The 25,258-nt window shown below is 38.0% G+C and overlaps 1 protein-coding gene across 1 annotated transcript; it reads left to right on the forward strand.

The window, feature by feature from the left end:
• The first annotated feature begins 3,348 nt into the window (after positions 1 to 3,348).
• LOC110093797 (SNF1-related protein kinase regulatory subunit gamma-1) lies at positions 3,349 to 25,029 on the forward strand. The gene is made up of 7 exons (XM_020818791.2): positions 3,349 to 3,697; positions 3,795 to 3,964; positions 4,149 to 4,238; positions 4,685 to 4,846; positions 5,324 to 5,406; positions 5,494 to 5,685; positions 24,462 to 25,029. The coding sequence occupies exons 1-7, from the start codon at positions 3,490 to 3,492 to the stop codon at positions 24,859 to 24,861; spliced, it is 1,305 nt and encodes a 434-aa protein (XP_020674450.2). The 5' UTR covers positions 3,349 to 3,489; the 3' UTR covers positions 24,862 to 25,029.
• The last annotated feature ends 229 nt before the right edge of the window (positions 25,030 to 25,258 follow it).

The following is a 25,258-nucleotide window of genomic DNA, read 5'->3' on the forward strand; positions in this document are numbered from 1 at the left end:
CTTCCATCGATAATTTTGTTTTATTTTATTTTTATTTTAAGTTTGAATGCATTCATTGTCCATTCTAATGTCAATAGTCTTAGGTTACAATATGAAGGGGATGAAAGGAGAACCTTATGCTTGAAATCGAATAAAATTTGAACCTTAAATTAAGTCTCGGTCCTTGATCAAATAAGATTTGAACATCCTTTTTAAACATAAGGTCAAGCATTAGATTTGCAAATAGTTTCAAACAATATACAAATTTGTAATATGATTTTCAAACCTTGTTAGTTTAAAACTTATTTAAACAATGTTTGAACCACATACGAACTGTGTTCAAACTATATTTGAACTAGATTCAGACAATGGGCAAACCTATTCAAACCATGTTCTTTAAAAGGTCATGTAATTCTTCGTCTTGCTTTTCAATGCTTGAAACCTACAATCAATCTTATTTGAAACTTTGAACCTTCGCCCTCTTTTTCTTTTGGTTCAATATTTGATTCAATTTTCAAAATCTTAGCTATAACACAACAAATTATAAGATTAACATTGTATAATATAAAATTACAATAAGAATCTTAGCATTAAATGAAATCAATTATAATATTTTGCAGTAATACATTAAAGACAATCACAATAAATATAACACAACAGATTAGAACTTTGATACAGTTTAATATAGTCACTATCTCTATAATGCAACACAATTGGACTGACCCTTATGAGTCTCTGGTGAGTGTTCTAGTATTGAATTACTTAAAATGATGGTCATGATACATAGAAGTTCTTACGCTGGCGGGTTCCTTTATTTCGTCCTACTAGGGCTTTTGCCCTAACCATTGTTGAAGGTGGTTTCGCTCCGGCGCCTTCGGCGCCTTCGAGCTGAGTGGAGTTTTTTTTGGTCTCTTCTCCGTCCATTCTTTCGTCTGGTTGTTTTTGTTTGCTTTTTTTTTCTTTCTTTGGTGCTATGATGAATTTTGTTAAGCGTTTAGACCCTGGCTTTCTGGATTGTAAGAATCGCTCATAATCTTTCAAGGAGGTTTTGTCTGGATCTGATGCGTCTAAGGAGTTTCCAGATCTGCAAGTCACTATGATTCGAGGTTTGCCGACTTTATGGACTTCAGAGGATGAAGTTCTTCATCTTGCTAAGCCTTTTGATTTCATTTTAGTGTTTTTATTGCGGCGTCCGACATTATACTTGATTAGGAGGTTTTTTTTTTTCAACCTCAAATTATCAGGTAAGTTTTCTGTTATTCTTTTGGATCAGAGCAATGTCTTAATCAAACTTTCTAATGATCTCAACTAAGGTAGGATTTTTGTGCATAGATCATACTTTGTTTTTGGTTATTTTATGAAAGTGATTAAATGGACGTCATTCAAAGACCTATCGGAGGAGTTTTCGATTGTCCCTATCTGGATTTCCTTTTCGGAGCTTCGCCGTCATCTTTTTTCTCCTCGCATACTTTTTGGTATGTGGCCTTTATTTGGTCGTCCTCTTCATATCGACAATGCAACTGTTGTGGGTTCGTGGCCATCATTTACTCATATCCTTGTGGAAATGGACATTTCTAAAACTTATCCTGATTCAGTTTAGCTTGGCCTTGAGAAATTAGGATACATTCAGAAAGTTGTTTTAGAGGATTTTCCAAGTTACTGTCTTCATTGCAAATCTACGGGGAATAAGAAGTCTGAATGTGTTAAACTGTTTCCTCATTTAAGGCAGGTTGTTGCTTCTGTTCAGCCTCTTGTGGTGTCTTGACTTATTCCAGTTGTGAACTCTCCTTTGGATCTTATTGATCCCTCAGTTCCTACAAATTCCCTTCCCCCTACCACTATTATTTTTGCCCCTATCATTGCAGAACTAGCTCTTGTGCATGCGTCTTCTGATGTGTGTGTTTGGGTGGGGGCTTCTTCTGACCTTGATACATGTAGGATGAAAAATGCCAATGCTGCTAATATTTTGAGTCCTGTTGGTGTTGGTGTTGGTGTTGTTGTTGGGAGTGTTGCTGATTATTTGGGGGTTAATGCTGTGACATTGGACTCTGCTATAGCTTTTAGTGACTCTGTTCTAGTGGTGAAGGAGCTTGCTCCTTTTGTCGCTTTTTTAGATCCGCCTAAGAATGTTTGTTGTGATGGAGTGAATGGAATTATGAGTGAAAATTATTGTGGTCTAAATCTTATAGCTAGCCATTCATGTGAGGTTGCTGTAGTTGATTCTGGTGATTTTTCGGATGAGGTGGCTTCCGGGATTGGTCATATCTGGTGAGGATCTACCTAGTGCTCCTTCGTGGGCGTTGGTTGTTTCTGATGGCGCCATTTCTTTAGAGCTTGTGGCATGGGAGGTTGAAAGTTCGGCTGTTTATTTGACTTCTGTTTTACCTGTTAATGCTGAGTCGAATGTGTCTCCTTCTGTGAATGTCTCGATGGGGAATGTGGGGTATGTTGATATTCCTATTTCTGTTACGTCTAATGTAGATTTGAAAGCTTATGTATCCCACCCTTTGAATAACTCTGTTTTGCTTCAATAGGATTGGCTGGAGTTGGATGAGAACATTTCCTCTTCTTCTTTGGGTGAGGGTGATGATTTTGATGACCCGTGTTTATGATGTTAAGTGTAGTTCTAGTGGCAGAGGTAAAAGATAGAACAGTAAATCGAAGAAGAAATAGGCTTTGGGTTTTCTTCTCTCTTTCTTTGTCGTGGGCATTATTGACTTTTAGGACGATCATGAGGCGGCCCTCTGCTTTTCTCCCTTTTGGCCTGGACTTGTTGGCAACCTTGGTGGTGCCCTTGTGCTTGATGGTTGCATGTGTGGGTTGTTAATGAGTGGTTGTTACTAATGGATGGTCCGTGCCTGACTACAGGTTGGTTGCAGGGGGCTGCCACCCTGAGTCCGTTGTTGACTGTTGAATCATTTATTGCATTTTTTTCTGTCTGATTTATCTAGGTTGCTTTATTTTCTTTTATTTTGATGTATTTTGGCGTCTACTGTGGTCGGTGTTATAATCCTTTCTATGTTGGAAAAAAATGATTTTTTAACTATTTAATTGCTTAAATCTAACTACATCTATGTCACTATAAAATGCTAAAAAATAACAGCTTCACAAAATGTGCTTTTAAAGATTGTCAGGACTTAAATTATTCTGATAAACCAATAGTATATGTATTTTCAAGTTGTAATTTTGTGTTCATTCCATAAAAAAATGAAGAATAAAATATAAATTAATTTATTTAAAATAAAATATATTTATTATTAAAATTCTGTGTTAAGCATGTAAATGCCAACAAAAACGATGATTTGCTATCAATCCACGTGGAAGAGCTTTCCAGCTTTACTTGCATCCTAACCTGCCACGCGTTGCAACACGACGGCTCGTACTGCATGCCTTGCTACCTTTCCTGGACCAGAATCACTCAAATGTAGCAATGGAGAGACCGGGACTCGCGCAAGGTGTTTGCGAAAATTTGCAGCAGATAGCTAGGCACTGCTTCGCCAGAACACGGCCATGGATTTCAGCAGCATATCCACGATTCTGAACGACTCTACTGACGGGCATAAAAAGGAGGTCATTGTTCTTTCACCGACATCGCAATTTGAAGATGCTTCCTGTGTTTGTACTAGTAGTCGGGATTCAATGGCCTCTGGTTCTGCCCTCCAATCTTTCCTTGATCACATCTCCATCGACCCCATTACAAACTTCCTCAACACCTCTGGTCTGAGATTCTTGATTTTGAACTATTGAGTGTTTTTTGTCTGTTTGTTTGTTGTCCGTTTGTTTGTTTGTGTAATGATATTGGTTTAGCCTTGCAGTATTGGAGCTGAAACTCGATGATTGCATCCAAGATGCAATCAGATCTTTGTATGAAAGAAATGTCTTTGGCGCACCCATTGTTAATTCCGTGTCGTCGGATCGGGGTAATTTTATTGACCGCGATATCGGGTTCATTGAGTTTTCCAGCATGGTCCTGTGGTCGCTCGAGGTAAGTTGATTGCTTTGAAACGGTTTAATCCCTTTTTTTATTCCCTTAACTGCCTGTTTAGGATGAAAAGTTTATTTGGGAGAGTTGGAGAATCTTTGAACATTCATTTTTCATTTTTAGTAGAATCATTCATTGTTAGCTTTTCTCGACAGCAAGGTTTGTTGACATAGTTTTTTTTTTATAGGAGTTTGATAAAGCCAGTGCTGAATCAAAGAGTGACAGCCATGGTTTTCTCTCGATGTTGGAACAAATTTCACAGATTGGACAGACTAAGGTTCGGTTTTTCCAAATTCCTCCGTGATGAAAGATCTAATTCAACTTTTGTGCAACTGGGTGGCTATGGATGGACTTGAATGAGTATTAACCTAGATTGTCTTATTCTTTCATGATTCTTTTTTTTGGAAAACTTTGAAGCGATTTCAAGGACTTGTTTGAACATTGAAGTGCTGTTTCAATCTGAGAAGTTCCTTAAGAAACGATGAACTGATTTGTTTACCATGAACTCTATCCCAACTATTGTTTCGTTCTTCAAATCTTTTCCCTTTGCAAATTTCGCCACTAGATGTTATGTCTTCTTATAAAATGTGATGGATTGAATGTTGCAAAACAATCATATAACAATCCATGTGTGCCTTAATTTTAATCTATCTTGTACTTTCTTAAAACTTGAAATCTGATCTTACTATGACTTAACATACTGTTCACTTACTTAAAAAGCAGGTTGGTGAGCTCGCCAAGTTTTTCCTATGGGAGCCCTTTTTTCCCGCTAGCCCTGGTGATTCTCTCCTTCGAGTCTTATTACTCTTCTCCAAACATAGAAGGCTGAAGGTTGTACCAGTTGTAGAATCATCGAACTCTTGTGTTGTCAGCTTTATCACCCAGGTAATACAATCCATGATTAAGGAAATACATAAATATACATGCTTGGGAACTACATGTCCGCTAAGGACCACGGATATGCACCATTAGAAATTGATTTTGTTAAGCCATGGAACGCTTTTGAAATCCCAATATCTTGGCGAAAGTGGTATGTGCTTTATTTTGATAACTGTAAGTATAATTTGTAAACCTTAGTAAAGCTTATCTTTAACTTTGAGTTAGTTTTGCAAAGTTTGTGTTGGCATTTGCAAGCTTGCGACGAATGTAAGATCTGGTATCTGTCAATACAAATCAGTGCTCTTTATTTATGAAATGCACAGGAGTCAGCTTTGAATTACAGCCGAGGCTTAGTGCGTGTGTGGGTTTTGGTTTGGGGTGGTGTATCCAATGAAATATTAATGTTGATCTAAGAGTCTGTTGATCTAAGAGTCAAAGGGATGTTATATATTCGAAGATTGTAAATATATTCTTTTGCGCTAGAATGCAGTATTACAGCTGCTTCTTCAGTCGAGTGGACTAGATTGGTTTGATCAAATTGCAGACATGCCAATTTCTGATTTTGGGTAAGGGAAAGCCTTTTCTCATTGAATCTCGCTCTAGAGTTTAATATTATAGCTAAGAATTATTGAACTTATTTTTATCTTGCTCAGATTTGAAAAGAATCGTGCTCTTGTATGCATATTTGGTGATCAAACAGTTGCAGACGCATTGCATATTCTTTGGGAAAATCATTTTGATGCAGTCCCTGTGATCGGAAGAGTGACAAAAACTTTGATTGGATTTGTGAGGAGAAGTGACATTTACCTTCTCCTGGAGGATGATGAACTATACCAAAATAGAAAGTAAGTTTTTAACATTTTTTCATTCATTTTCATCATTTGCATAACTTGAAAATTATTTGTAATTAACTTTGTATAAATTAATTACATCGGATTGTATTGTTGCCGTGGACCTCAATTCAATTTCGCATGCTCACTAGAGGGATGTGGGGTCCTCCACCTAAATTTTTTTTGTATGCAAAACCTCGGCGTTGTGTACCTGAGCGCCCCGGCATTGTGTATGTCAACGCCCCGGCGTTGTGTTCCTAAGCGCCCCGTTGCTATATTCTTGAACATCTTGTCGTTGTGTTCCCGAGCGCCCCGGGGTTGTATTCCCGAGCACCCTGACGTTGTTTTCCCGAGTACCACGATGTAGGAAAGTTTGTTGGAAGAAACGACTGAGAGCGAGGCTCTACAATGCTCTAGATTATGCGCCACAAAGTTATGTAGTGTTGTAGCGCTTCGTGCTTGAGCGTCGTAGCATTGTTAGACAAACCGAGATTAGAGATTTGAGCGTTGCATCGCTCCAAACTAGCGTCGCAGTACTGTGAGGCGGACTAGACAATTTTCTTTCTCAGTTTTCTTAAGAGTTGCGTCTCTTGGTGTTACTTGACTTTCTCTTTTGTTTTGAGTGTAAGAACAATGCAAGAGAGGAGAGAAGCAAGGAAAGAGTGAGAGAGAAGAGATATATGTACTTATTTCTTCCAATTTTCATAGTGATTTCTTAGTGTGGTGTGGCTTCGTGGTTTTTGCTTGATTTCAAAATTTTTCACATGAAATCTTGGTGTCCTTTTATTTTCGTTGATTTTAATTTTTTTGTTTGTTTCGTTGTGGTGTTTTACTTCCATCCCTAACAAATGGTATCATAACCTGGTTGTTTAGTTCGAGTGAGAGTAATGACTAACGAAGTAAGATACAAGATTGAGAAGTTCAATAGTTCGAACTTCGCATTCTGGATTATGCAAATTGAAGATTTGTTGCATTAGAAAAAGTTGTATTTATCATTGGAAAGAATCACCAAGAAATTGAATTCTATGAATATGAAGGTGCAGGAAGTTCTTTACCGGACTGCTCTAGGTTTAATATGACTTTCACTTTTCTCATATGTTGCATTCAATATTATAAATGAGAAGATTACTTTCGAGCTCATAGTCGCATTGACTAAGATGTATGAAAATCCATCAGCCTCAAACAAAGTGTTCTTGATGAAGAAGTTATTCAACACGAAGATGTTGGAAAGTACTCCAATAACAGAGCACCTGAATAATCTGAATACTGTGATAAGTTAATTGTGTTCAATTGGCATCAAGTTTGATGATGAGGTGAGAGTGTTGTTATTATCTTCATTGTCATAAAGTTGAGATGGGCTTGTTATTGTTATGAGTAACTCTTCAGGAAGTTCAAAGTTGAACTATGAGGATATTATGGGATTAGTATTTAATGAAGAGGTTTGTAAGGGGATAAACGGTGAATCTTCAAATTCTGCTCTGAATGTTGAAGCAATCAAAAGGGATTTAGAGAGAAATCCTAGTAGAGGGAGATCTACATCAAGGAGAGAAAAGTCTACTTTAGGTAGAGCAAAATTATGTGCTAGAGCTGTAGAAAGAAGGATCAATTGAAGAAGGAATGTACAGTTCCAAAGAAGGGCAGTGCTAGAGGTCAAGACAAAATCACTCTACAAATGTATCTGCAGAATAGTATTAATCAGATTCTCTAATTTTATTTCTTGACAATTTTGAATCTCGGGTTATAGATTCAGGTGCTTTTTTTCATGCAAGTCCTAACAAGGAGACATTCAAGAACTATGATCAATATAATTTTGGTAAAGTTTATCTAGGACACAACAAGCCTGACAACATTGTTGAATAAGGAGTTAATAATATCATAATGCTATATGGGTCAATTTGAAAATTCAAGAATGTTAGACACGTTCCTTGTTTGAAGAGGAGCTTAGTTTTTATGAGTCAGCTTGCAAACTCGGGCCATGTGACTCACAGGAGATTTGTGAAAGGTGGCAAAATGGACTATAGTTAAAGCTTATGGCAGTATTGAAGGCACCTCGAATGTTATCAACAAAAGATATGCTGATTCATATGCTGATAGAGGTCTTTGACATCTAAGACTTGATCATATGAGTAAAAAAGTATGCATTCACTTTCTTACTAGAGGTAAATTTTTTGGTTTAAAATTTATAAATTTCGATTTTGTGAAGACTATATATGGAAAGAAACATAGGGTAAGTTTTTAAATGCTGGTTCAAAGGTCAAGTCAAGGAAGTTGGAGTTAGAGCATATTGATGTATCGGGTTTTGCTCCGGTTACTTCTATAGGAGGTTTTTTTTTGTATTTTGTCACATTTATTGATGAACGCAGTAGGAAGGTATGGGTGTACTTCTTAAAACACAAGTTAGATGTGTTTGATGTTTTTAAGAAGTAGAGGCCATAGTTGAGCTTAAGATATGTTTGAAGCTCAAGTGTCTCAGATTAGATAATGGTGGCGAGTATCGTGATAAAAAGTTCAATGAGTATTGTGCTTTGCATGGGATTAGGCATGAGTTTATTGCTCCAAGAACACAATAGAAGAATGATGTTGCAAAATGCATGAATAGAACTATCACCGAGCGTGCTAGGAGCATGAGATTACATGCTGGTATACCCAAGTAGTTTTGGGCAGAGGTAGTAAATATTGTTGTTTATCTGATCAATCATGGTCCTTCAATTCTTCTGAATGAGGGGTTACCTGAGGAAGCCTGGAATGGAAAATTGTTAAGTTTATATCACCTTAAAGTTTTTTATTGTTCATCTATATTCATATTGATGCAGGATCTAAGAGTAAGCTTGATCTAAAATCTATCAAGTGTATATTTATTGGATATTGCTTAGATGAATTTGGTTATAAATTCAGAGATGATCAAAATCAGAAATTCATCAGGAGCAGGCATGTCAAATTGAATAAAAATGAAATATACAATGATAGAAATGAGGCTCCCAGAGATTCTTCCAAATCTGTTGAGATAGAGGATGATGATGATGATTAAGAAGACAAAACTAATGAAGCACAGATAGTACCTCAAACTCCTGCTACTGAAACTAAGAGATCCAACAGAATCTCAAGGCCAATACAAATGTATTCTCCTTCCTTATGCTATCGAGTGCTGACAGATAATAGAGAATCAAAGTGTTATGATGAGGCCATTCAAGTTAATGATTCAAATAAGTGGAAGCAAGCCATAGATGATGAGATGCATTCACTTGAGTTGAATCATACTTGGAGTAAATAGTTACCAAGTGGCAAGAGAGTATTGTAGAACAAGTGGATTTATAGGCTGAAAGAAGAACCTGATGGTAACAAGTTTTACAAGGCTAGACTTGTTGTTAATGGTTTTTCAGCATAAGGAATGAGTGGACTTCACTAAAATTTTCTCTCCAATGGTGAAGATGACTTTCAACCAGAGTTGTAATAAGCATGGTAGTAGTGGATGATTTATATTTAGGGCAGATGGATGTAACGACAACATTTCTTCATGGTGACCTTGATGAAAAGTTGTACATGGTGCATCCTTAGGAATATATGATCACAAGTAATGAAGATCTGGTGTGTAGGCTTAAGAAGAGCTTATATGGACTGAAGCAGGTACCAAGATAGTGGTATAGGATATTTGACAGGTTTATATCAGATAATGGACACACAAAGTGCTAGGCATATCACTGTTATTTTTTCATACATTTTGATTACTAATATATTATTCTGCTTTTGTATGTGGATTACAAGTTAGATGTAGGGTCAGATATGAATAAAATAAGATGTCCGAAGGAACAATTATAAAAAGAGTTTGAAATGAAAGATCTGAGTCCGGATAATTGTGCTCCTCTTACCATCAAGATCTTGTTGGAGATCTTGATGGTAAGAGGAGCACAATAGGTTATATTTTTACTTTGGGAATGACTGCAATGAGTTGGGTTATCTAGTTATAGAAGATTATTGTGCTCTCAACCACAAAAGTTGAGTATATTGCTATCATTGGGGCTAGCAAGGAGATGATTTGGTTGCAAAGTTTCTTTACAAAACTTGGCAAGAGACAAAGGAATGAGAAGATGCATAGTGACAACATGAGTGCTATTTATCTTGCCAAGAATGCAACATTCCATGCTAGGACGAAGCACATCTAGCTTCGGCATCATTCCATTAGGTCGCTTCTAAAAGATGGTCAATTATCTTTAGAGAAGATACACACGATCAAGAATCTTGCAGACATGCTGATGAAGGCAGTGACCGTTGATAAATTGAAGCTATGTGTATCTTCAGTTGGTCTTTATGGAGGATGAGAGCAGGGGTGAGTCACACTACATGTACTATGATTGGTGTTACAGATCTGGACAATAATTGTTTGCAATTAGTTTTCAAGAGGGAGATTATTAGTTCTGTGTGAAATTTGATTGTGATGATCAATCGGATTGTATGTTGCCTCGAACCTCAAGTTAGTTTATCGTGCTTGATAGGAGGATGTAAGGGGTTCTTCCTAAATAAAAAAAAAAAAAATTTATGCAACGGCCCGATACTGTGTACCTTAGCGCCCCGGTGTTGCAATTTTGTTGGAAGAAATGACAGCGAGTATAGTGCCGCAGTGATCTAGAGTCGGCGCTGCAGTGCTCTAGAGTCAGCACCGCAATACTCTAGATACAGTGTCATAGCACTGTATAGTGTTGCAACGCTACAATTTTGAGTGCCGCAACATCATTTGATGGATTGAGATTAAATGTTTGAGTGTCGCAACCCTGTGAGGCGGACTGTACAATTTTCTCTCGTTTTTCTTAAGGGTGGCATCTCTTGATGTTACTTACTTGACTTTCTTTTTTGTTTTGAGTGTGAGAACAATGCAAGAAAGGAGAGAAGCAATGAGACGGTGAGAGAGAAAAGAAATATGTACTTATTTCTCCCAATTTTCATAGTGATTTCTTTGTGAGGTGTGGCTTCTTGGTTTTTTGCCGATTTTGGGTTTTTCTATGTTAAAACCTTGTGTCCTTTTATTTCCGCTGCTTTTATATTTTTTTGTTTGTTTCATTACGGTGTTTTACTTTTATCCCCAACATTAAGTTAAGTTGTAGTCAAGAAGAACTTGCTCATGAAAAGACTTGCTCGATCAAACTTGACTTGATAATAACATTATATGTATATATACCGACTATATGTACATGGCAAACAATTTAGTTCCGAGTTTCGTGTTGCTCTAGTTTGTTCCCTCAACTATATAAAATTGATCCAAAATGATCTCTTCGAGGCTAAATTTGAATTAATTTTATAAAGTCAAGGAACTAAATTAGGATCAATTTTATATCATAATTATAATTTGAGGGATCATTTTGAATCAATTTTTTATAGTAATAGGACTAAATTAAAGCAATGAGATGCTCTAGGATTTAATTGGACACACATGAATAATCTTGGGATTTTTTTGGGATATATATATATATGTGTGTGTGTGTGTGTGTGTTGAAATATTTACAGTAGTATAATATGTGCTTTATATCTTAGCATTGAATAAAAATCTAGCACACAATAATTAAATTTGTGAGATATTTCAATTTTTTTATGTGGAAAACCTAAGAAATTTTTTTGGGATATATATATATATGTGTGTGTGTGTGTGTGTGTTGAAATATTTACAGTAGTATAATATGTGCTTTATATCTTAGCATTGAATAAAAATCTAGCACACAATAATTAAATTTGTGAGATATTTCAATTTTTTTATGTGGAAAACTTAAGAATGGAAAAAACTATGAGGCCTAGCTCAATTTCACTAATCCAAAATATAATAGAAAATACAAGAATTATATTTTCCTCATAATTGAAGAATATGAGGTTTTACATAGTTGAGAATAATTGTTGGATTTCTATTGTAGGGATTATAAAAATCAGGTGTCCACAAATGGACAATTAAAGCTCAACTATAAGGTTAGATGTTAATAATCAAGTGATAATAGTCAAATGATGGAAGTCTAGTGATGGTGGTGATGTTTGCTAATGATAGTTATCAATAATGATTGTTGGAAAAATCTATAGAGTTATTTAGCTCTAATAACTATCAAATGTCCCTTCTATAGAAAATATAGCCTTATTTAAAGCCTTCTTGTGAGAGAGATTTGGTAAATTTGGCCTAAATCCAATTCATTTTATCGAACAATCCATATTGATCCACTTAATTATATATTATTTATTCAATATTTTTGTGTCTTAATGATGTTAGAGTTGAATGATTTTGAGCTTATTGGATTCGTTTCTTTGAGCCACACGATTTAACTATAAACACACAAGATTTGAAGACTCTTTGATGCTTCAATTAATATCTTCAAGTTTTTAAATAAATTTCAAGTGCTTAATTAGAGCTCATTTGGAGTCAGATTAGATCATTTATAGTGTCGATGGGTTCGTCTTGTTGATAATTTCAGTTCGACTACAATTTTGTTAAAGTCGAAATTTAGGTGGCCATAAATTTTATTCTGAAAGTTTTCATTTCAAATATTATCTCGAGATTTGTGTTGAACATAAGAATTTTCTAGAAACATATCAACTGCCTCCTATTTTTGGACGTTGAAGTTTGTGTCATCCAAAAATATATGATAAATATGTGAAAAATTTTATAGCTTAAATTTTAATTTAAAAAAAACTACGGGACATTACCATTTCCTGAATAACAACATAGATTGGGCTAGTTGGGCCAACGACGTCCGTCCCTGTCAGTGTGGGATGCTTAGTGCGGCACCTCTTAACGGAGGCACCATATGCGCCTCTTTCTTAGAGGCGCAAATATATATATATATATATATATATATATATTGTGCACAATTACAATTTTTGTAATTTCCGTTGCTCCCTCTTCAACCATAAATCACCCTTCTTAGGGGGAGAAAATTTGCCCCTCATCTCATTGAGGCTCCAATTCTTTCTCTTAAAGGAGTCTTTTCACTGTCTTGTATTGGCGATGCTTAATTCCTCTTTCATAAGCTCCAACAAAATACTATCCTGAATAAGAGGTACTATCCCTTACACATGCTTTAGTACTCCTTCAAGAGTTACAAATTGTTCTTCTGAGTTTAAGAAAAATCTAGATCTTTTAATATTTCAGCCATGTCAAATTACAACTAAACTAGATTTTCATGCTCATACAAAGTATGTTGAAATTTATCATCACTTTATTAGGGAGCACATTCTTTTCAAAGAGATTTTTGTCCAATGCACCACTTCTCAAGATTAGCTAGCTGATATTTTTATAAAATCTATACCAACTTGTCTCTTTGAATTTCTTTGTGATAAGTTGATAATCACTTATTTGACTGTCCACTTGAGGCAGGTGATAACAATTCTACATCTAGTATTCCTTCGACTTGCATAGATCTGCGGCTAGCCTCCTTGTAGAAGTTCTCTGTTCTCTTCATCACCTGCAAGATGGAAAGCCAAACACAGAAGAGAGCAAACAAAGAATAGAAAACTGAAAATGATTTCATTGCCTTCTTCTTCTACAGTGCACAAGTTATATAAGCCTTGGGAGAGTACACGTGTAAAGTGTAGATAGGGACTGGTGTTGCTGTTAGCACGTGGTTAGTTATTTGCAGTGGATATTCCTTGGTTAATGGAGGCTGTAGCTAATACTTCCCGGCAAATTGACGGATCCGGCCGGACGGACAATTTGGAACGAAGAAGCTGAAACCTCTTTGTGGAGAGAGGTTTGGTTAGGATATCTGTCATTTGATCCACTGTGCTTATCGGAATCAGTTGAATGTGAGAAGCTTGAATATGATAACGAATAAAATGGTGATCAATCTCAATGTGTTTGGTGCGCGCGTGGAATACGGGATTGTTCGCGAGCACTATGGCAGACATGTTGTCGCAGAACAGTTGAGTTGGCCCTTCACAGGAAATGTTGAAGTCACGAAGTAGATGCCGAAGCCATAGAATGTCAGCCGCGGCATAGGCGATGGTGCGGTACTCTGCTTCAGTATAGGATATAGCAACCGTGTGCTGTTTTTTTGCACTCCACGAAATCAAGGTGTGTCCGAGAAATGCACAGTAGCCTGAAGTGGATTTACGAGTGATGGTATCACTTGCCCAGTCGGCGTCGGTCATGGCACTGAGGTGCAGTTTCCCGGGCAGAATTGGTAGACCAAAGTGTATAGTTCCCTGTATGTACCGCAGCAGTTGCCGAAGTTGATGAAAGTGTTGCTGGTTAGGATCATGCATATGTTGGCATAAAACATTAACCGCATATGCAATATCTGGCATGGTAATCGTGAGGTATTGTAGAGAGCTAGTGATTTGTTTGTATGTGAGGGGATTGTGAAGAGTAGGATCAGAAAATGGTGTTACCAGGCAGTTTGGTGAAGCTTGGATTTGCACTGGGTTTACAGGAAGCTTGTCCTGCTTTGAGTAGAATAGATTTAGCGTATTGGGCTTGAGAAAGAAAGTATGAGGTGGGGAACTGCTGAATGTTTATACCAAGGAAATTGTGAGCATTGCCGATATATTTCGTAGTAAATTTGTGAGTGATTTGAGTGATGAGCTGCGAGATGGCTTGAGAGTTATTGCCCGTGAGAAGAATATCATCTACGTATATAAGTAGATAGATATGAGTAGAGTATTGATGTAGAGTGAGAAGAGAATGATCAGATTGATTGTGCCGAAAGCCGAGAGATAGGAGATGGCGGGAGAATGTATTGAACCAATTACGTGGAGCTTGCTTTAGGTCATATATGGCTTTTTTTAGGAGGCACACATGGGTAGGATGAGCCGTATCAACAAAACCTTTTGGTTGAGCCATGTATACGGTTTCATGAAGATCTCCATGGAGGAAGGCATTTGCAACTTCCAGTTGATGTATTTGCCATTGATTGTGAAGAGCAACAGTGAGTAAGACTCGAATTGTAGGCATTTTAGCAACCGGACTAAAAGTTTCATGATAATCAAGTTTGTGCTCTTTGCGGTGTCCTTGAACAACAAGTCTTGCTTTATATTTGGCAACTTCTCCATTGGAGTGGTATTTAGTTCGATAGGTCCACCGACATCCCAGGATGGTTGTATGATGGGGGGGAGGTATAAGTGTCCACGTCCCTTGCTGTTGCAAGGCCAGGAATTCAAATGCCATGGCTTCGCGCCAGTGAGACAGTTTGTTGGCTTCATTAAAGGTGGCGGGGTCTGGCGCATTGGAACTGACTGTGGGATTTAGTTGATGAAACAGATTAAGGATCTGTTTGGGTTCAGTCGGCCAGTTTGAAGTATGGTGGTCATCGAATGTTGTTTTAAGAATTCTGGTGGAGGGCAGGGTAATGTGGGAGCGGGTGAGGGATTAGAGGGTTGTGGTAGAGTATGTGGCTCTGTAGGTGGCTGATCATGTGGGCTAGTAGGGAGTATAATTGGGTTAGAATGAAGTGTGGAAGTTGGGACAAGGAGAAAGGGAGGTAGTGTAACAGATGAAGGGGAAGCTGGATCAGTGGGAGCATAGGTAGTTAGATAACCTAGGAAACTGTCTTCATCAAAGGTGACATGGCGCGAGATGATAATTTTGTTGGTGGACCTTTCCAAACATTTGTATCCTTTGTAGGCATCATGATAGCCTAAGAAAATATAGTTGCTAGCTCGAGGAGCAAGTTTGTGTCTTTTGGGGGTGGGAGCCAGGGATAGCAAGCACAGCCGAACGTTTTTAGGTGGGAATAGTCAGGAGTTTGGTTGTGTAGCAGCAACAACGGAGACTTGAGGTTTAGCACAGGGGTTGGCAGACGGTTAAAGAGGTGCACAGCGGTAATAGCTGCATCCGGCCAGAATGTGTAGGGTAATGTGGCTGTGTGCAGTAGAGTTCTTGTAGTTTACAGTATGGGCCTGTTCTTTCGTTCGGCGATGCCGTTTTGCTCTGGGGTATAAGGACAAGAAATTTGTTGCATAATGCCATTTTTCTGTAGAAATGCTGAGAGTTCAGTATTTACAAATTCGGTTCCTCCGTCTGTTTGCGGACACTTGATTTTAAATGGCAAATGGTTTTCAATTAAGGTTTTACAATTTATTATAATGTTGGTTGTTTCGGATTTGGCACACAGGAGAAATAACCAAGTGAATCGAAAGTATTCGTCAACAATAAGAAGATAGTATTTGTATCCTTGATTTGAACTAACGGGGGAGGGACCCCATACATCAAGATATAAAACAACAAGAGGAACACTAGTAGAAACAGAGGAATGCTTAAACGCTAGTTTATGGCTCTTAGAGGCCTTACAGACCGCACACACTGGACTAGATATAAGAATGTGCAGATCTTTGTTTTGAGTTGAGATGACAGTGAGAATGGAACGGTTGGGATGGCCCAGGCGATTGTGCCATTTGTTTGAGTTGGATCGACTGACGGAGAGAGCGGACTGTTGGTGGTTAGAGGCTAGAAGTTTAATGGTGTACAGACCATTGCGACATGGTCCCTGAAGAAGTGTAGCTTTGGTCTTCAGATCCTTTATGGAGAAGCCAGATTGAGAAAACGAAATGGAAACATTGTTGTCGTTAGTGAGATTAGAAACTGATAACATATTATGAGTTAAGTGAGGAACATGATAAATGTTAGAGATGAGAAGCTTACTGCTAGGAGTAGGAAGAATATCAGAACCAGAATTTGCAATGGGGAGATTTTGTCCGTTGCCAACAGTAATGCTATCCATACCTTGGTAAGACGTAGGCTGTTGTAGGTTGTCCACTGAATGCGTGAAGTGAGATGAAGCACCGGAGTCAATGTACCAATCCTGTGTGGGTTAAGCTGTGTCGGCAACCAAGACTTTGGTAGACATTTGGATGGTGCAAGAGTGTAGTTTGCATTCATTCGGTGCCAGCATTGTACTGCAGTATGACCTCTTTTATTGCAGATTTGACAGACAGTGGGTGAGGATGTAGAGGATCGACCTCCGGTGTATTGAAAACTAGGTGATCTTCCCCTGCCGCGATGACCACGACCGCGCGAGGTGAAGAGAGCAGTGTTCACATCAGGAGAGAGCTGTGCTTTGGACGAATCAGCGGCAAAAGTGATTTCTTCAGTGAGCAGGTATGAATAGAGTTCATCGAGACTGAGTGGGCCTTGCTTTGTTCGGATTGCAGTTTTGAAGGCCTGGTATGAGGGAGGCAGGCCATTGAGTGTATATAACACTATATCTTCGGAGTCGATGGTGGCTCCTGCGGCGGAGATGTTATCAACCAGAGATTTGATGGATGTCAGATATTGAGCCATAGATTGATTCTTCATAGAGATGTTATGGAGCTCGTTTTTCAACTGTATAACCCTGGATCAGTTTGAGGCTTGAAGCCTCTGTTCCAATGTGTACCATATGTAGGAGCAGGCATCCAAGTGCAGTACGTAAGGGAGGATGGAAGGAGAAATAGTTGAGCATAATGCTGCAGCCAGATTTTAGTCTATAAACTGCAATTGAAGATATACTGGGTTGCGGAGCTGGCTGCCGTCGGCCTGCAGAAGAAGGCGGGAGGGAGGTAAAGTTGCAGTGTCGATATGATTGTCAAATCCGTTAGCCCTCAGGAGCTTTAGGATTTGAAACTTCCATATCGGATAGTTGTCGCTGGTGAGGGAAGCCGGTACAATGGTTTTGATGTGTGACAAAACCAGTTTGAGAGGTGACGGAATGGTCGCCTGTTCAACTGGATTTGTCGCAATTTGAGTTGTCGCCTGAGATGAGGAAGACTGAGACACGGTTGAAACTGTTGAGGAAGAAGAGTCCTCAGACCTGCTCTGATATCATGTAGAAGTTCTATGTTCTCTTCATCACCTGCAAGAGAGAAAGCCAAACACAGGATTTGTCGCAATTTGAGTTGTCGCCTGAGATGAGGAAGACTGAGACACGGTTGAAACTGTTGAGGAAGAAGAGTCCTCAGACCTGCTCTGATATCATGTAGAAGTTCTATGTTCTCTTCATCACCTGCAAGAGAGAAAGCCAAACACAGAAGAGAGCAAACAGAGAATGGAAAACTAAAGATGATTTCAATGCTTTCTTCTTCTACAGTGCACAAGTTATATAAGCCTTGGGAGAGTACACGTGTAAAGTATAGATAGGGACTGGTGTTGCTTTTAGCACATGGTTAGTTATTTTGCAGTGGATATTCCTTGGTTAGTGCATAACCAAGGAATATCCACTGCAAATAACTAACCATGGTTAGTGCCTAACCAAGGAATATCCACTGCAAATAACTAACCATTGTTAGTGCCTAACCAAGGAATATCCACTGCAAATAACTAACCATTGTTAGTGCCTAACCAAGGAATATCCACTGCAAATAACTAACCATTGTTAGTGCCTAACCAAGGAATATCCACTGCAAATCCACTGCAAAATAACTACCCATGTGCTAAAAGCAACACCAGTCCCTATCTATACTTTACACGTGTACTCTCCCAAGGCTTATATAACTTGTGCACTGTAGAAGAAGAAAGCATTGAAATCATCTTTAGTTTTCCATTCTCTGTTTGCTCTCTTCTGTGTTTGGCTTTCTCTCTTGCAGGTGATGAAGAGAACATAGAACTTCTACATGATATCAGAGCAGGTCTGAGGACTCTTCTTCCTTAGCAGTTTCAACCATGTCTTAGTCTTCCTCATCTCAGGCGGCAATTCAAATTGCGACAAATCCAGTTGAACAGGCGACCATTCCGTCACCTCTCAAACTGGTTTTGTCACACATCAAAACCATTGTACCGGCTTCCCTCACCAGCGACAACTATCCGATATGGAAGTTTCAAATCCTAAAGCTCCTGAGGGCTAACGGATTTGACAATCATATCGACACTGCAACTTTACCTCCCTCCCGCCTTCTTCTACAGGCCGACGGCAGCCAGCTCCGCAACCCAGTATATCTTCAATGGCAGTTTATAGACCAAAATCTGGCTGCAGCATTATGCTCAACTATTTCTCCTTCCATCCTCCCTTACGTACTGCACTTGGATGCCTGCTCCTACATATGGTACACATTGGAACAGAGGCTTCAAGCCTCAAACTGATCCAGGGTTATACAGTTGAAAAACGAGCTCCATAACATCTCTATGAAGAATCAATCTATGGCTCAATATCTGACATCCATCAAATCTCTGGTTGATAACATCTCCGCCGCAGGAGCCACCATGATGAATAAAGAGAATGACATAGTTCGTAACAAATGATCGCTTATGGTAAAATACAAAAAAAGATGAATACTCAATATCGTTTCTCTCTAAACTTTGTAATGAGGCAACCTAATCATGGAATCATAAGTGATAAACCATCAACTAATTATGGATCATGAGAGAATGCGACTATTGAATTAAATAGCATCCACTAAATACATCAAGCTATAGGCGAATATTAGCACAAATGTGTACCATGAAGTACCTTGATAATGCATGGGATAGGTCCTCATTTTGGAGAACAAAAGAACAAACCATATGTTTTAAAAGACATTTCACACATAGATGCATCACTATATTTTGGTATACATTCAACATATAATTTTTCTAATGAGCCATAAATTTATCTCACAATAAAGGGGCCAAGACCTCTTTCACATGAATATTTATAGAAAAATGAGAGGGTGGCATGTAGATTTCTCCAAATAGCATAACAACCATAAAAGCTACATGAAATTCATCAAAACTTGTTATCAATATCGCTAGTTAAAAAAAAAAAGGTCTTGCATACTACAATAAAGAGATTTCACAAGCATAAACATATCCAAACTCATGGGAAATATGTGAAACTTTTACATCTAAATATGGTTACACAACATTTGGTTAAGTGGCTTCATATGCAAACCCAAGTTTCATGAATCACCAACCCAACATCACAATCTTTCCTTAAAGACAATTCACCAAACACTTGGTGTGCAAGGTTTTAGTAAAGAAAATACATGGTTCTTATGGCTTTGCACGTTTTACACCTAAAACTCAAAGTCACATGACAAGGAGCAAGAGTAAATCTAAGATACCAATTATCCATTCTAAGACAAGATAAATTAGTTCATTTGAGAGAACTATAAATTAACACATCTTGTTAACATCAACTGCTACCATTGGTTCATCACAAGCCATTATAGAACTTAGCATAGTGAATGAATGCATTCCATAGTAAAAGTATACACCATAAAACTTGCATCGCTGCATTAATATGGTTCTCTACCAACTAAATCAGTCACAAGATCTTAGATGGGAATGAGGTACAAATAAAGCTAAGGAAGAGGAAGAAGGAGATTAAGAAGAAGAAAAACAAGATGAAGAAAAAAAGAAGGAAGAAGAGGGTAGTAGGAGAAGAGACTTACATTGTAAAAGGGATGAAGCTCAATTCGGTCCAGGCGTCGAGACGATTCGTCGAAGGGGATCGACTCTACCTGGAGTCGGACGGGCTTCGGTCTTGCACGGGTTCGGTCTCTGGAGCGGGAGCAAGGGGAAGAAGGGAGTTCGGCTCTGGATTGTGCGAAGCCGAGAGAGAAACGAGAGAGGGGGAGGGGGGCCGGTTCCGCCTGGGTGTCCGAACAGAACCAGACCGAGAGAGGGGGGTCGATCGGATGCTCCTGGGCTGCTGCGAACTGAGAGAGAAGAGGAAGGAGTTCGGCGTCCTCTTGGTCCGATCCGAACGGGAGAAGGACGGAGATGGGAGAGCTGGGAGTGAGGGAGGAGGAAGTGGTCGGGATTCGCCTAGGGCTTCTTTTTGGACGAGAGCTCGAGAGGGAGCGCCATCCCGAGAGAGAGGAAAGGCCAGGGTACTCAAAGCGACTGAATCCTGCGGCAACGGTCGATTTTTGGATTTTGAGGAAATCAGAGCCGTTCGATGCAACTACTAGATTTAGGAAATGATTCAAATGAAGTCAAAAGTAGATTGGAATCTATTCGGATCAAAATGAGCTTGTTAGACTCAGATTCGGGCTAAGACCGGGCTCAATTCCAGGTCAAAATCTAGGTCAATTTGGGCTCGAGACGGTTCGACCTAGTCATGCCGACAAGATTGCACCCGAATCGACATCAATTTGAATCAAATTAAACTCGATGCAATTAAATAAATTAAATTGAGTGCAATCGAGTCTAATTGAAATCCATTTGGATCGATTCGAGTTCGAATTGGGCTCGACGAGGTTTGATCGAATTGATCGAAGGTGCTCGAGAGTGCTTGAGTGAAAAACGAGGTCAACAGGGGCTAGCAAGAAGATGATTTGGTTGCAAAGTTTCTTTATAGAACTTGGCAAGAGACAAAGGAATGAGAAGATGCATAGTGATAGCATGAGTGCTATTTAACTTGCCAAGAATGCGACATTCCATGCTAGGACGAAGCACATCTAGCTTCGGCATCATTCCATTAGGTCGCTTTTAAAAGATGGTCAATTATCTTTAGAGAAGATACACATGACCAAGAATCTTGCAGGCATGCTGACGAAGACAGTGACAGTTGATAAACTGAAGCTATATGTATCTTCAGTTGGTCTTCATGGAGGATGAGAGCAGGGGTGAGCCATACTACATATACTATGATTGGCATTACATATCAGGAGAATGATTGTTTGCAATTAGTTTTCAAGCGGGAGATTGTTAGTTCTGTGTTAAATTTGATCAATCAGATTGTATGTTGCCTTGAAATTCAAGTTAATTTCTCGTGCTTGCTAGGAGGATGTAAGGGGTTCTTCCTCAAAAAAAAAAAACACAACGGCCCGACACTGTGTACCTTAGCGCCCCGGTGTTGCAATTTTGTTGGAAGAAATGACAGGGAGTATAGTGCCGCAGTACTCTAGAGTCAGCGCTATAGTGCTCTAGAGTCGGCACCGCAGTGTTCTAGAGTCGGCACCGCAGTACTCTAGATACGGTGTCACAATACTGTATAGTGTTGCAACGCTACAGCTTTGAGCGCCGCAGCATCGTTTGATGGATTGAGATTAAATGTTTGAGTGTCGCAACCCTATGAGGCGGATTGTACAATTTTCTCTCGTTTTTCTTAAGGGTGGCATCTCTTGGTGTTACTTACTTGACTTTCTCTTTTGTTTAGAGTGTGAGAACAATGCAAGAAAAGGAGAGAAGCAATGAGACGGTGAGAGAGAAAAGAAATATGTACTTATTTCTCCCAATTTTCATAGTGATTTCTTTGTGTGGTGTGGCTTCTTGGTTTTTTGCTGATTTTGGGTTTTTCTACGTTAAATCCTGGTGTTCTTTTATTTTCGCTGCTTTTATATTTTTTTTGTTTGTTTCATTGCGGTGTTTTACTTTTATCCCAAACATTAAGTTAAGTAGTAGTCAAGAAGAACTTGCTATTGAAAAAGACTTGCTCGATCAAACTCGACTTGATAATAACATTATATGTATATATATACTGACTATATGTACATGGCAAATATTTTAGTTCCAGAGTTTCGTGTTGCTCTAGTTTGTTCCCTCAACTATATAAAATTGATTCAAAATGATCTCTTCGAGGCTAAATTTGAATTAATTTTATAAAGTCAAGGAACTAAATTAGGATCAATTTTATATCATAATTATAATTTGAGGGATCATTTTGAATCAATTTTTTATAGTCATAGGACTAAATTAAAGCAATGAGATGCTCTAGGATTTAATTGGACACACATGAATAATCTTGGGATTTTTTTGGGATATATATATATATGTGTGTGTGTGTGTGTGTGTTGAAATATTTACAGTAGTATAATATGTGCTTTATATCTTAGCATTGAATAAAAATCTAGCACACAATAATTAAATTTGTGAGATATTTCAATTTTTTTATGTGGAAAACTTAAGAATGGAAAAAACTATGAGGCCTAGCTCAATTTCACTAATCCAAAATATAATAGAAAATACAAGAATTATATTTTCCTCATAATTGAAGAAGATGAGGTTTTACATAGTTGAGAATAATTGTTGGATTTCTATTGTAGGGATTATAGAAATCAAGTGTCCACAAATGGACAATTAAAGCTCAACTATATGGTTAGATGTTAATAATCAAGTGATAATAGTCAAATGATGGAAGTCTAGTGATGGTGGTGATGTTTGCTAATGATAGTTATCAATAATGATTGTTGGAAAAATCTATAGAGTTATTTAGCTCTAATAACTATCAAATGTCCCTTCTATAGAAAATATAGCCTTATTTAAAGCCTTCTTGTGAGAGAGATTTGGTAAATTTGGCCTAAATCCAATTCATTTTATCGAACAATCCATATTGATCCACTTAATTATATATTACTTATTCAATATTTTAGTGTATTAATGATGTTAGAGTTGAATGATTTTGAGCTTATTGGATTCGTTTCTTTGAGCCACATGATTTAACTATAAACACACAAGATTTGAAGACTCTTTGATGCTTCAATTAATATCTTCAAGTTTTTAAATAAATTTCAAGTGCATGATTAGAGCTCATTTGGAGTCAGATTAGATCATTTATAGTGTCGATGGGTTCGTCTTGTTGATAATTTCAGTTCGACTACAATTTTGTTAAAGTCGAAATTTAGGTGGCCATAAATTTTATTCTGAAAGTTTTCATTTCAAATATTATCTCGAGATTTGTGTTGAACATAAGAATTTTCTAGAAACATATCAACTGACTCCTATTTTTGGATGTTGAAGTTTGTGTCATCCAAAAATATATGTTAAATATGTGAAAAATTTTATAGCTTAAATTTTAATTTAAAAAAAAACTACAGGACATTACCATTTCCTGAATAGCAACATAGACCTTCTCTTGGGGCCATGAACCAAATAAATATCTTTTTAATTATAATTTCATCTTTTCTTGAAATCGGCATATCAATTTGAGCGGAGGTGCTGAAAAGTTTTACTTTAAACTCTTCAAATTGGCTCAAATTTGATCATCGAGCTCTGTTGGACTTTGAAAGTGCTAAAATTGAATACTAAACTTAAAAAAAATAATTCTAAGAACCTCTAAAATGTTGAAAAAGGTTTGTCCAGGCCGATTGGGATAGTTGGGCCAACGATGTCCGTCCTTGTCGGTGTGGGATGCCTGGTGCGACATCTCTTAACGGAGGCACCATATGCGCCTCTTTCTTGTGCACAATTACAAATTTTGTAATTTCCGTTGCTCCCTCTTCAACCATAAATCAGCCTTCTTAGGGGAGAAAATTTGCTCCTCATCTCACTGAGGCTCCAATTCTTTCTTTTGAAAGAGTCTTTTAACTATCTTGTATTGGCGATGCTTAATTCCTCTTTTGTAAGCTCCAACAAAATACTGTCCTGAATAAGAGGTACAATCCCTCATACATGCTTTAGTACTCGTTCAAGAGTAACAATTTGTTCTTCTGAGTTTAAGAAAAATCCAAATCTTTTAATATTTCAGCCATTTCAAATTACAACTAAACTAGATTTTCATGCTCATACAAAGAATATTGAAATTTATCATCAGTTTTAGGGAGTGCATTCTTTCCAAAGAGATTTTTGGCCAATGCACCACTTCTCAACATCAGCTAGCTGATATTTTTATAAAATCTTGAACAACTTGTCTCTTTGAATTTCTTTGTGGCAAGTTGATAATCACTCATTTGACTGTCCACTTGAGGGAGGTGATAACAATTCTACATCTAGTATTCCTTCGACTTGCATAGACCTGCGGCTAGCCTCCTGAGCAAAAGATTTCCCTGCTGATTGATAATTACTGAAAAACCATTGCTGAATGCATCTTCTGTGCTTCCTCTCTGCAATTTCATTATCTTCTGGTTATATGATTCTACCTACTCGAGAACTAGGCGAGCCCAATTAGCCAATCAGATTTTGGTCACAACACTCAAAATGGTTTACGTTATTGCAGGAGTTTCAAGGTTGGAGACTTCATCAAATCTTACACCAGAAGAACTATCCCGGATTCCGATTCATCAATCAATGAAGAAAGTAGTACACTTCAAGTGTCCTCTGCTCCCCTTCTCTTGAAGAACAACCAACTTCCTCCAATGGATACTCCAACAACAAACCTCTCCTCTGATTCCCTCAAACATGTAATGCAGGATATGCTGGAATCAAAAAGCGAGTGCTCCTTCGTGGTTACAGAATCAGGCCAGCTACAGAGTGTGATCACACTTAGAGATATTATGTCCAAGTTCTCTCCTCCATCCATGGATGCCACGATTGATGGAGGCGGCTTCTTCCAGTCAGCTCTAGAGCAATCTGGCTGCCATGTGGAAGATGGAGTAATGGTTCGTGACAAACATTAGCTTTTATGGCAACAGTTCCAGTTTATCTGGCAGAGGATCCAGACCGGTTTAGAATCTGTTGGAAAATGTAAGTTATTTAGGTTTGAACTGAAGATTATAAGCATGCATTGTGTGTAAAAAAGGCAATGAATTTGCATCTCTCCAAGCAATACTGATGTCTTTGCTTAATTTCTAGATTTATCTAAGCAATAGTCATTTCAAGTATTAATCACTTCCGGAAAAGCTTGGAGACCATATTCACATATGCTGAAGTCATAGGAAGTATCCAATAACATGCTCCAAATTCATAGTTGAGGGGTAAACAGGATCATGTAGATATACAGGAAGTGAATTTGCAATTAATTCATAAAAACTTTTGTAAATCCAAATTGCTATTTTAAGTCCCTGTAATTAGTGA

This window comes from Dendrobium catenatum, unplaced genomic scaffold (assembly GCF_001605985.2).
Source record: "Dendrobium catenatum unplaced genomic scaffold, ASM160598v2 fragScaff_scaffold_659, whole genome shotgun sequence".
Lineage (NCBI taxonomy): Eukaryota > Viridiplantae > Streptophyta > Magnoliopsida > Asparagales > Orchidaceae > Dendrobium > Dendrobium catenatum.

What these genes read in the sequence shown, in the direction of transcription:
- LOC110093797 (XM_020818791.2), top strand. Translation starts at nt 3,490, where the DNA reads ATGGATTTCAGCAGCATATCCACGATTCTGAACGACTCTACTGACGGG. An exon ending in TGGTCCTGTGGTCGCTCGAG is followed by an intron (nt 3,965 to 4,148) that starts GTAAGTTGATTG and finishes TTTTTTTTATAG; the next exon opens with GAGTTTGATAAAGCCAGTGC. An exon ending in CACAGATTGGACAGACTAAG is followed by an intron (nt 4,239 to 4,684) that starts GTTCGGTTTTTC and finishes CTTAAAAAGCAG; the next exon opens with GTTGGTGAGCTCGCCAAGTT.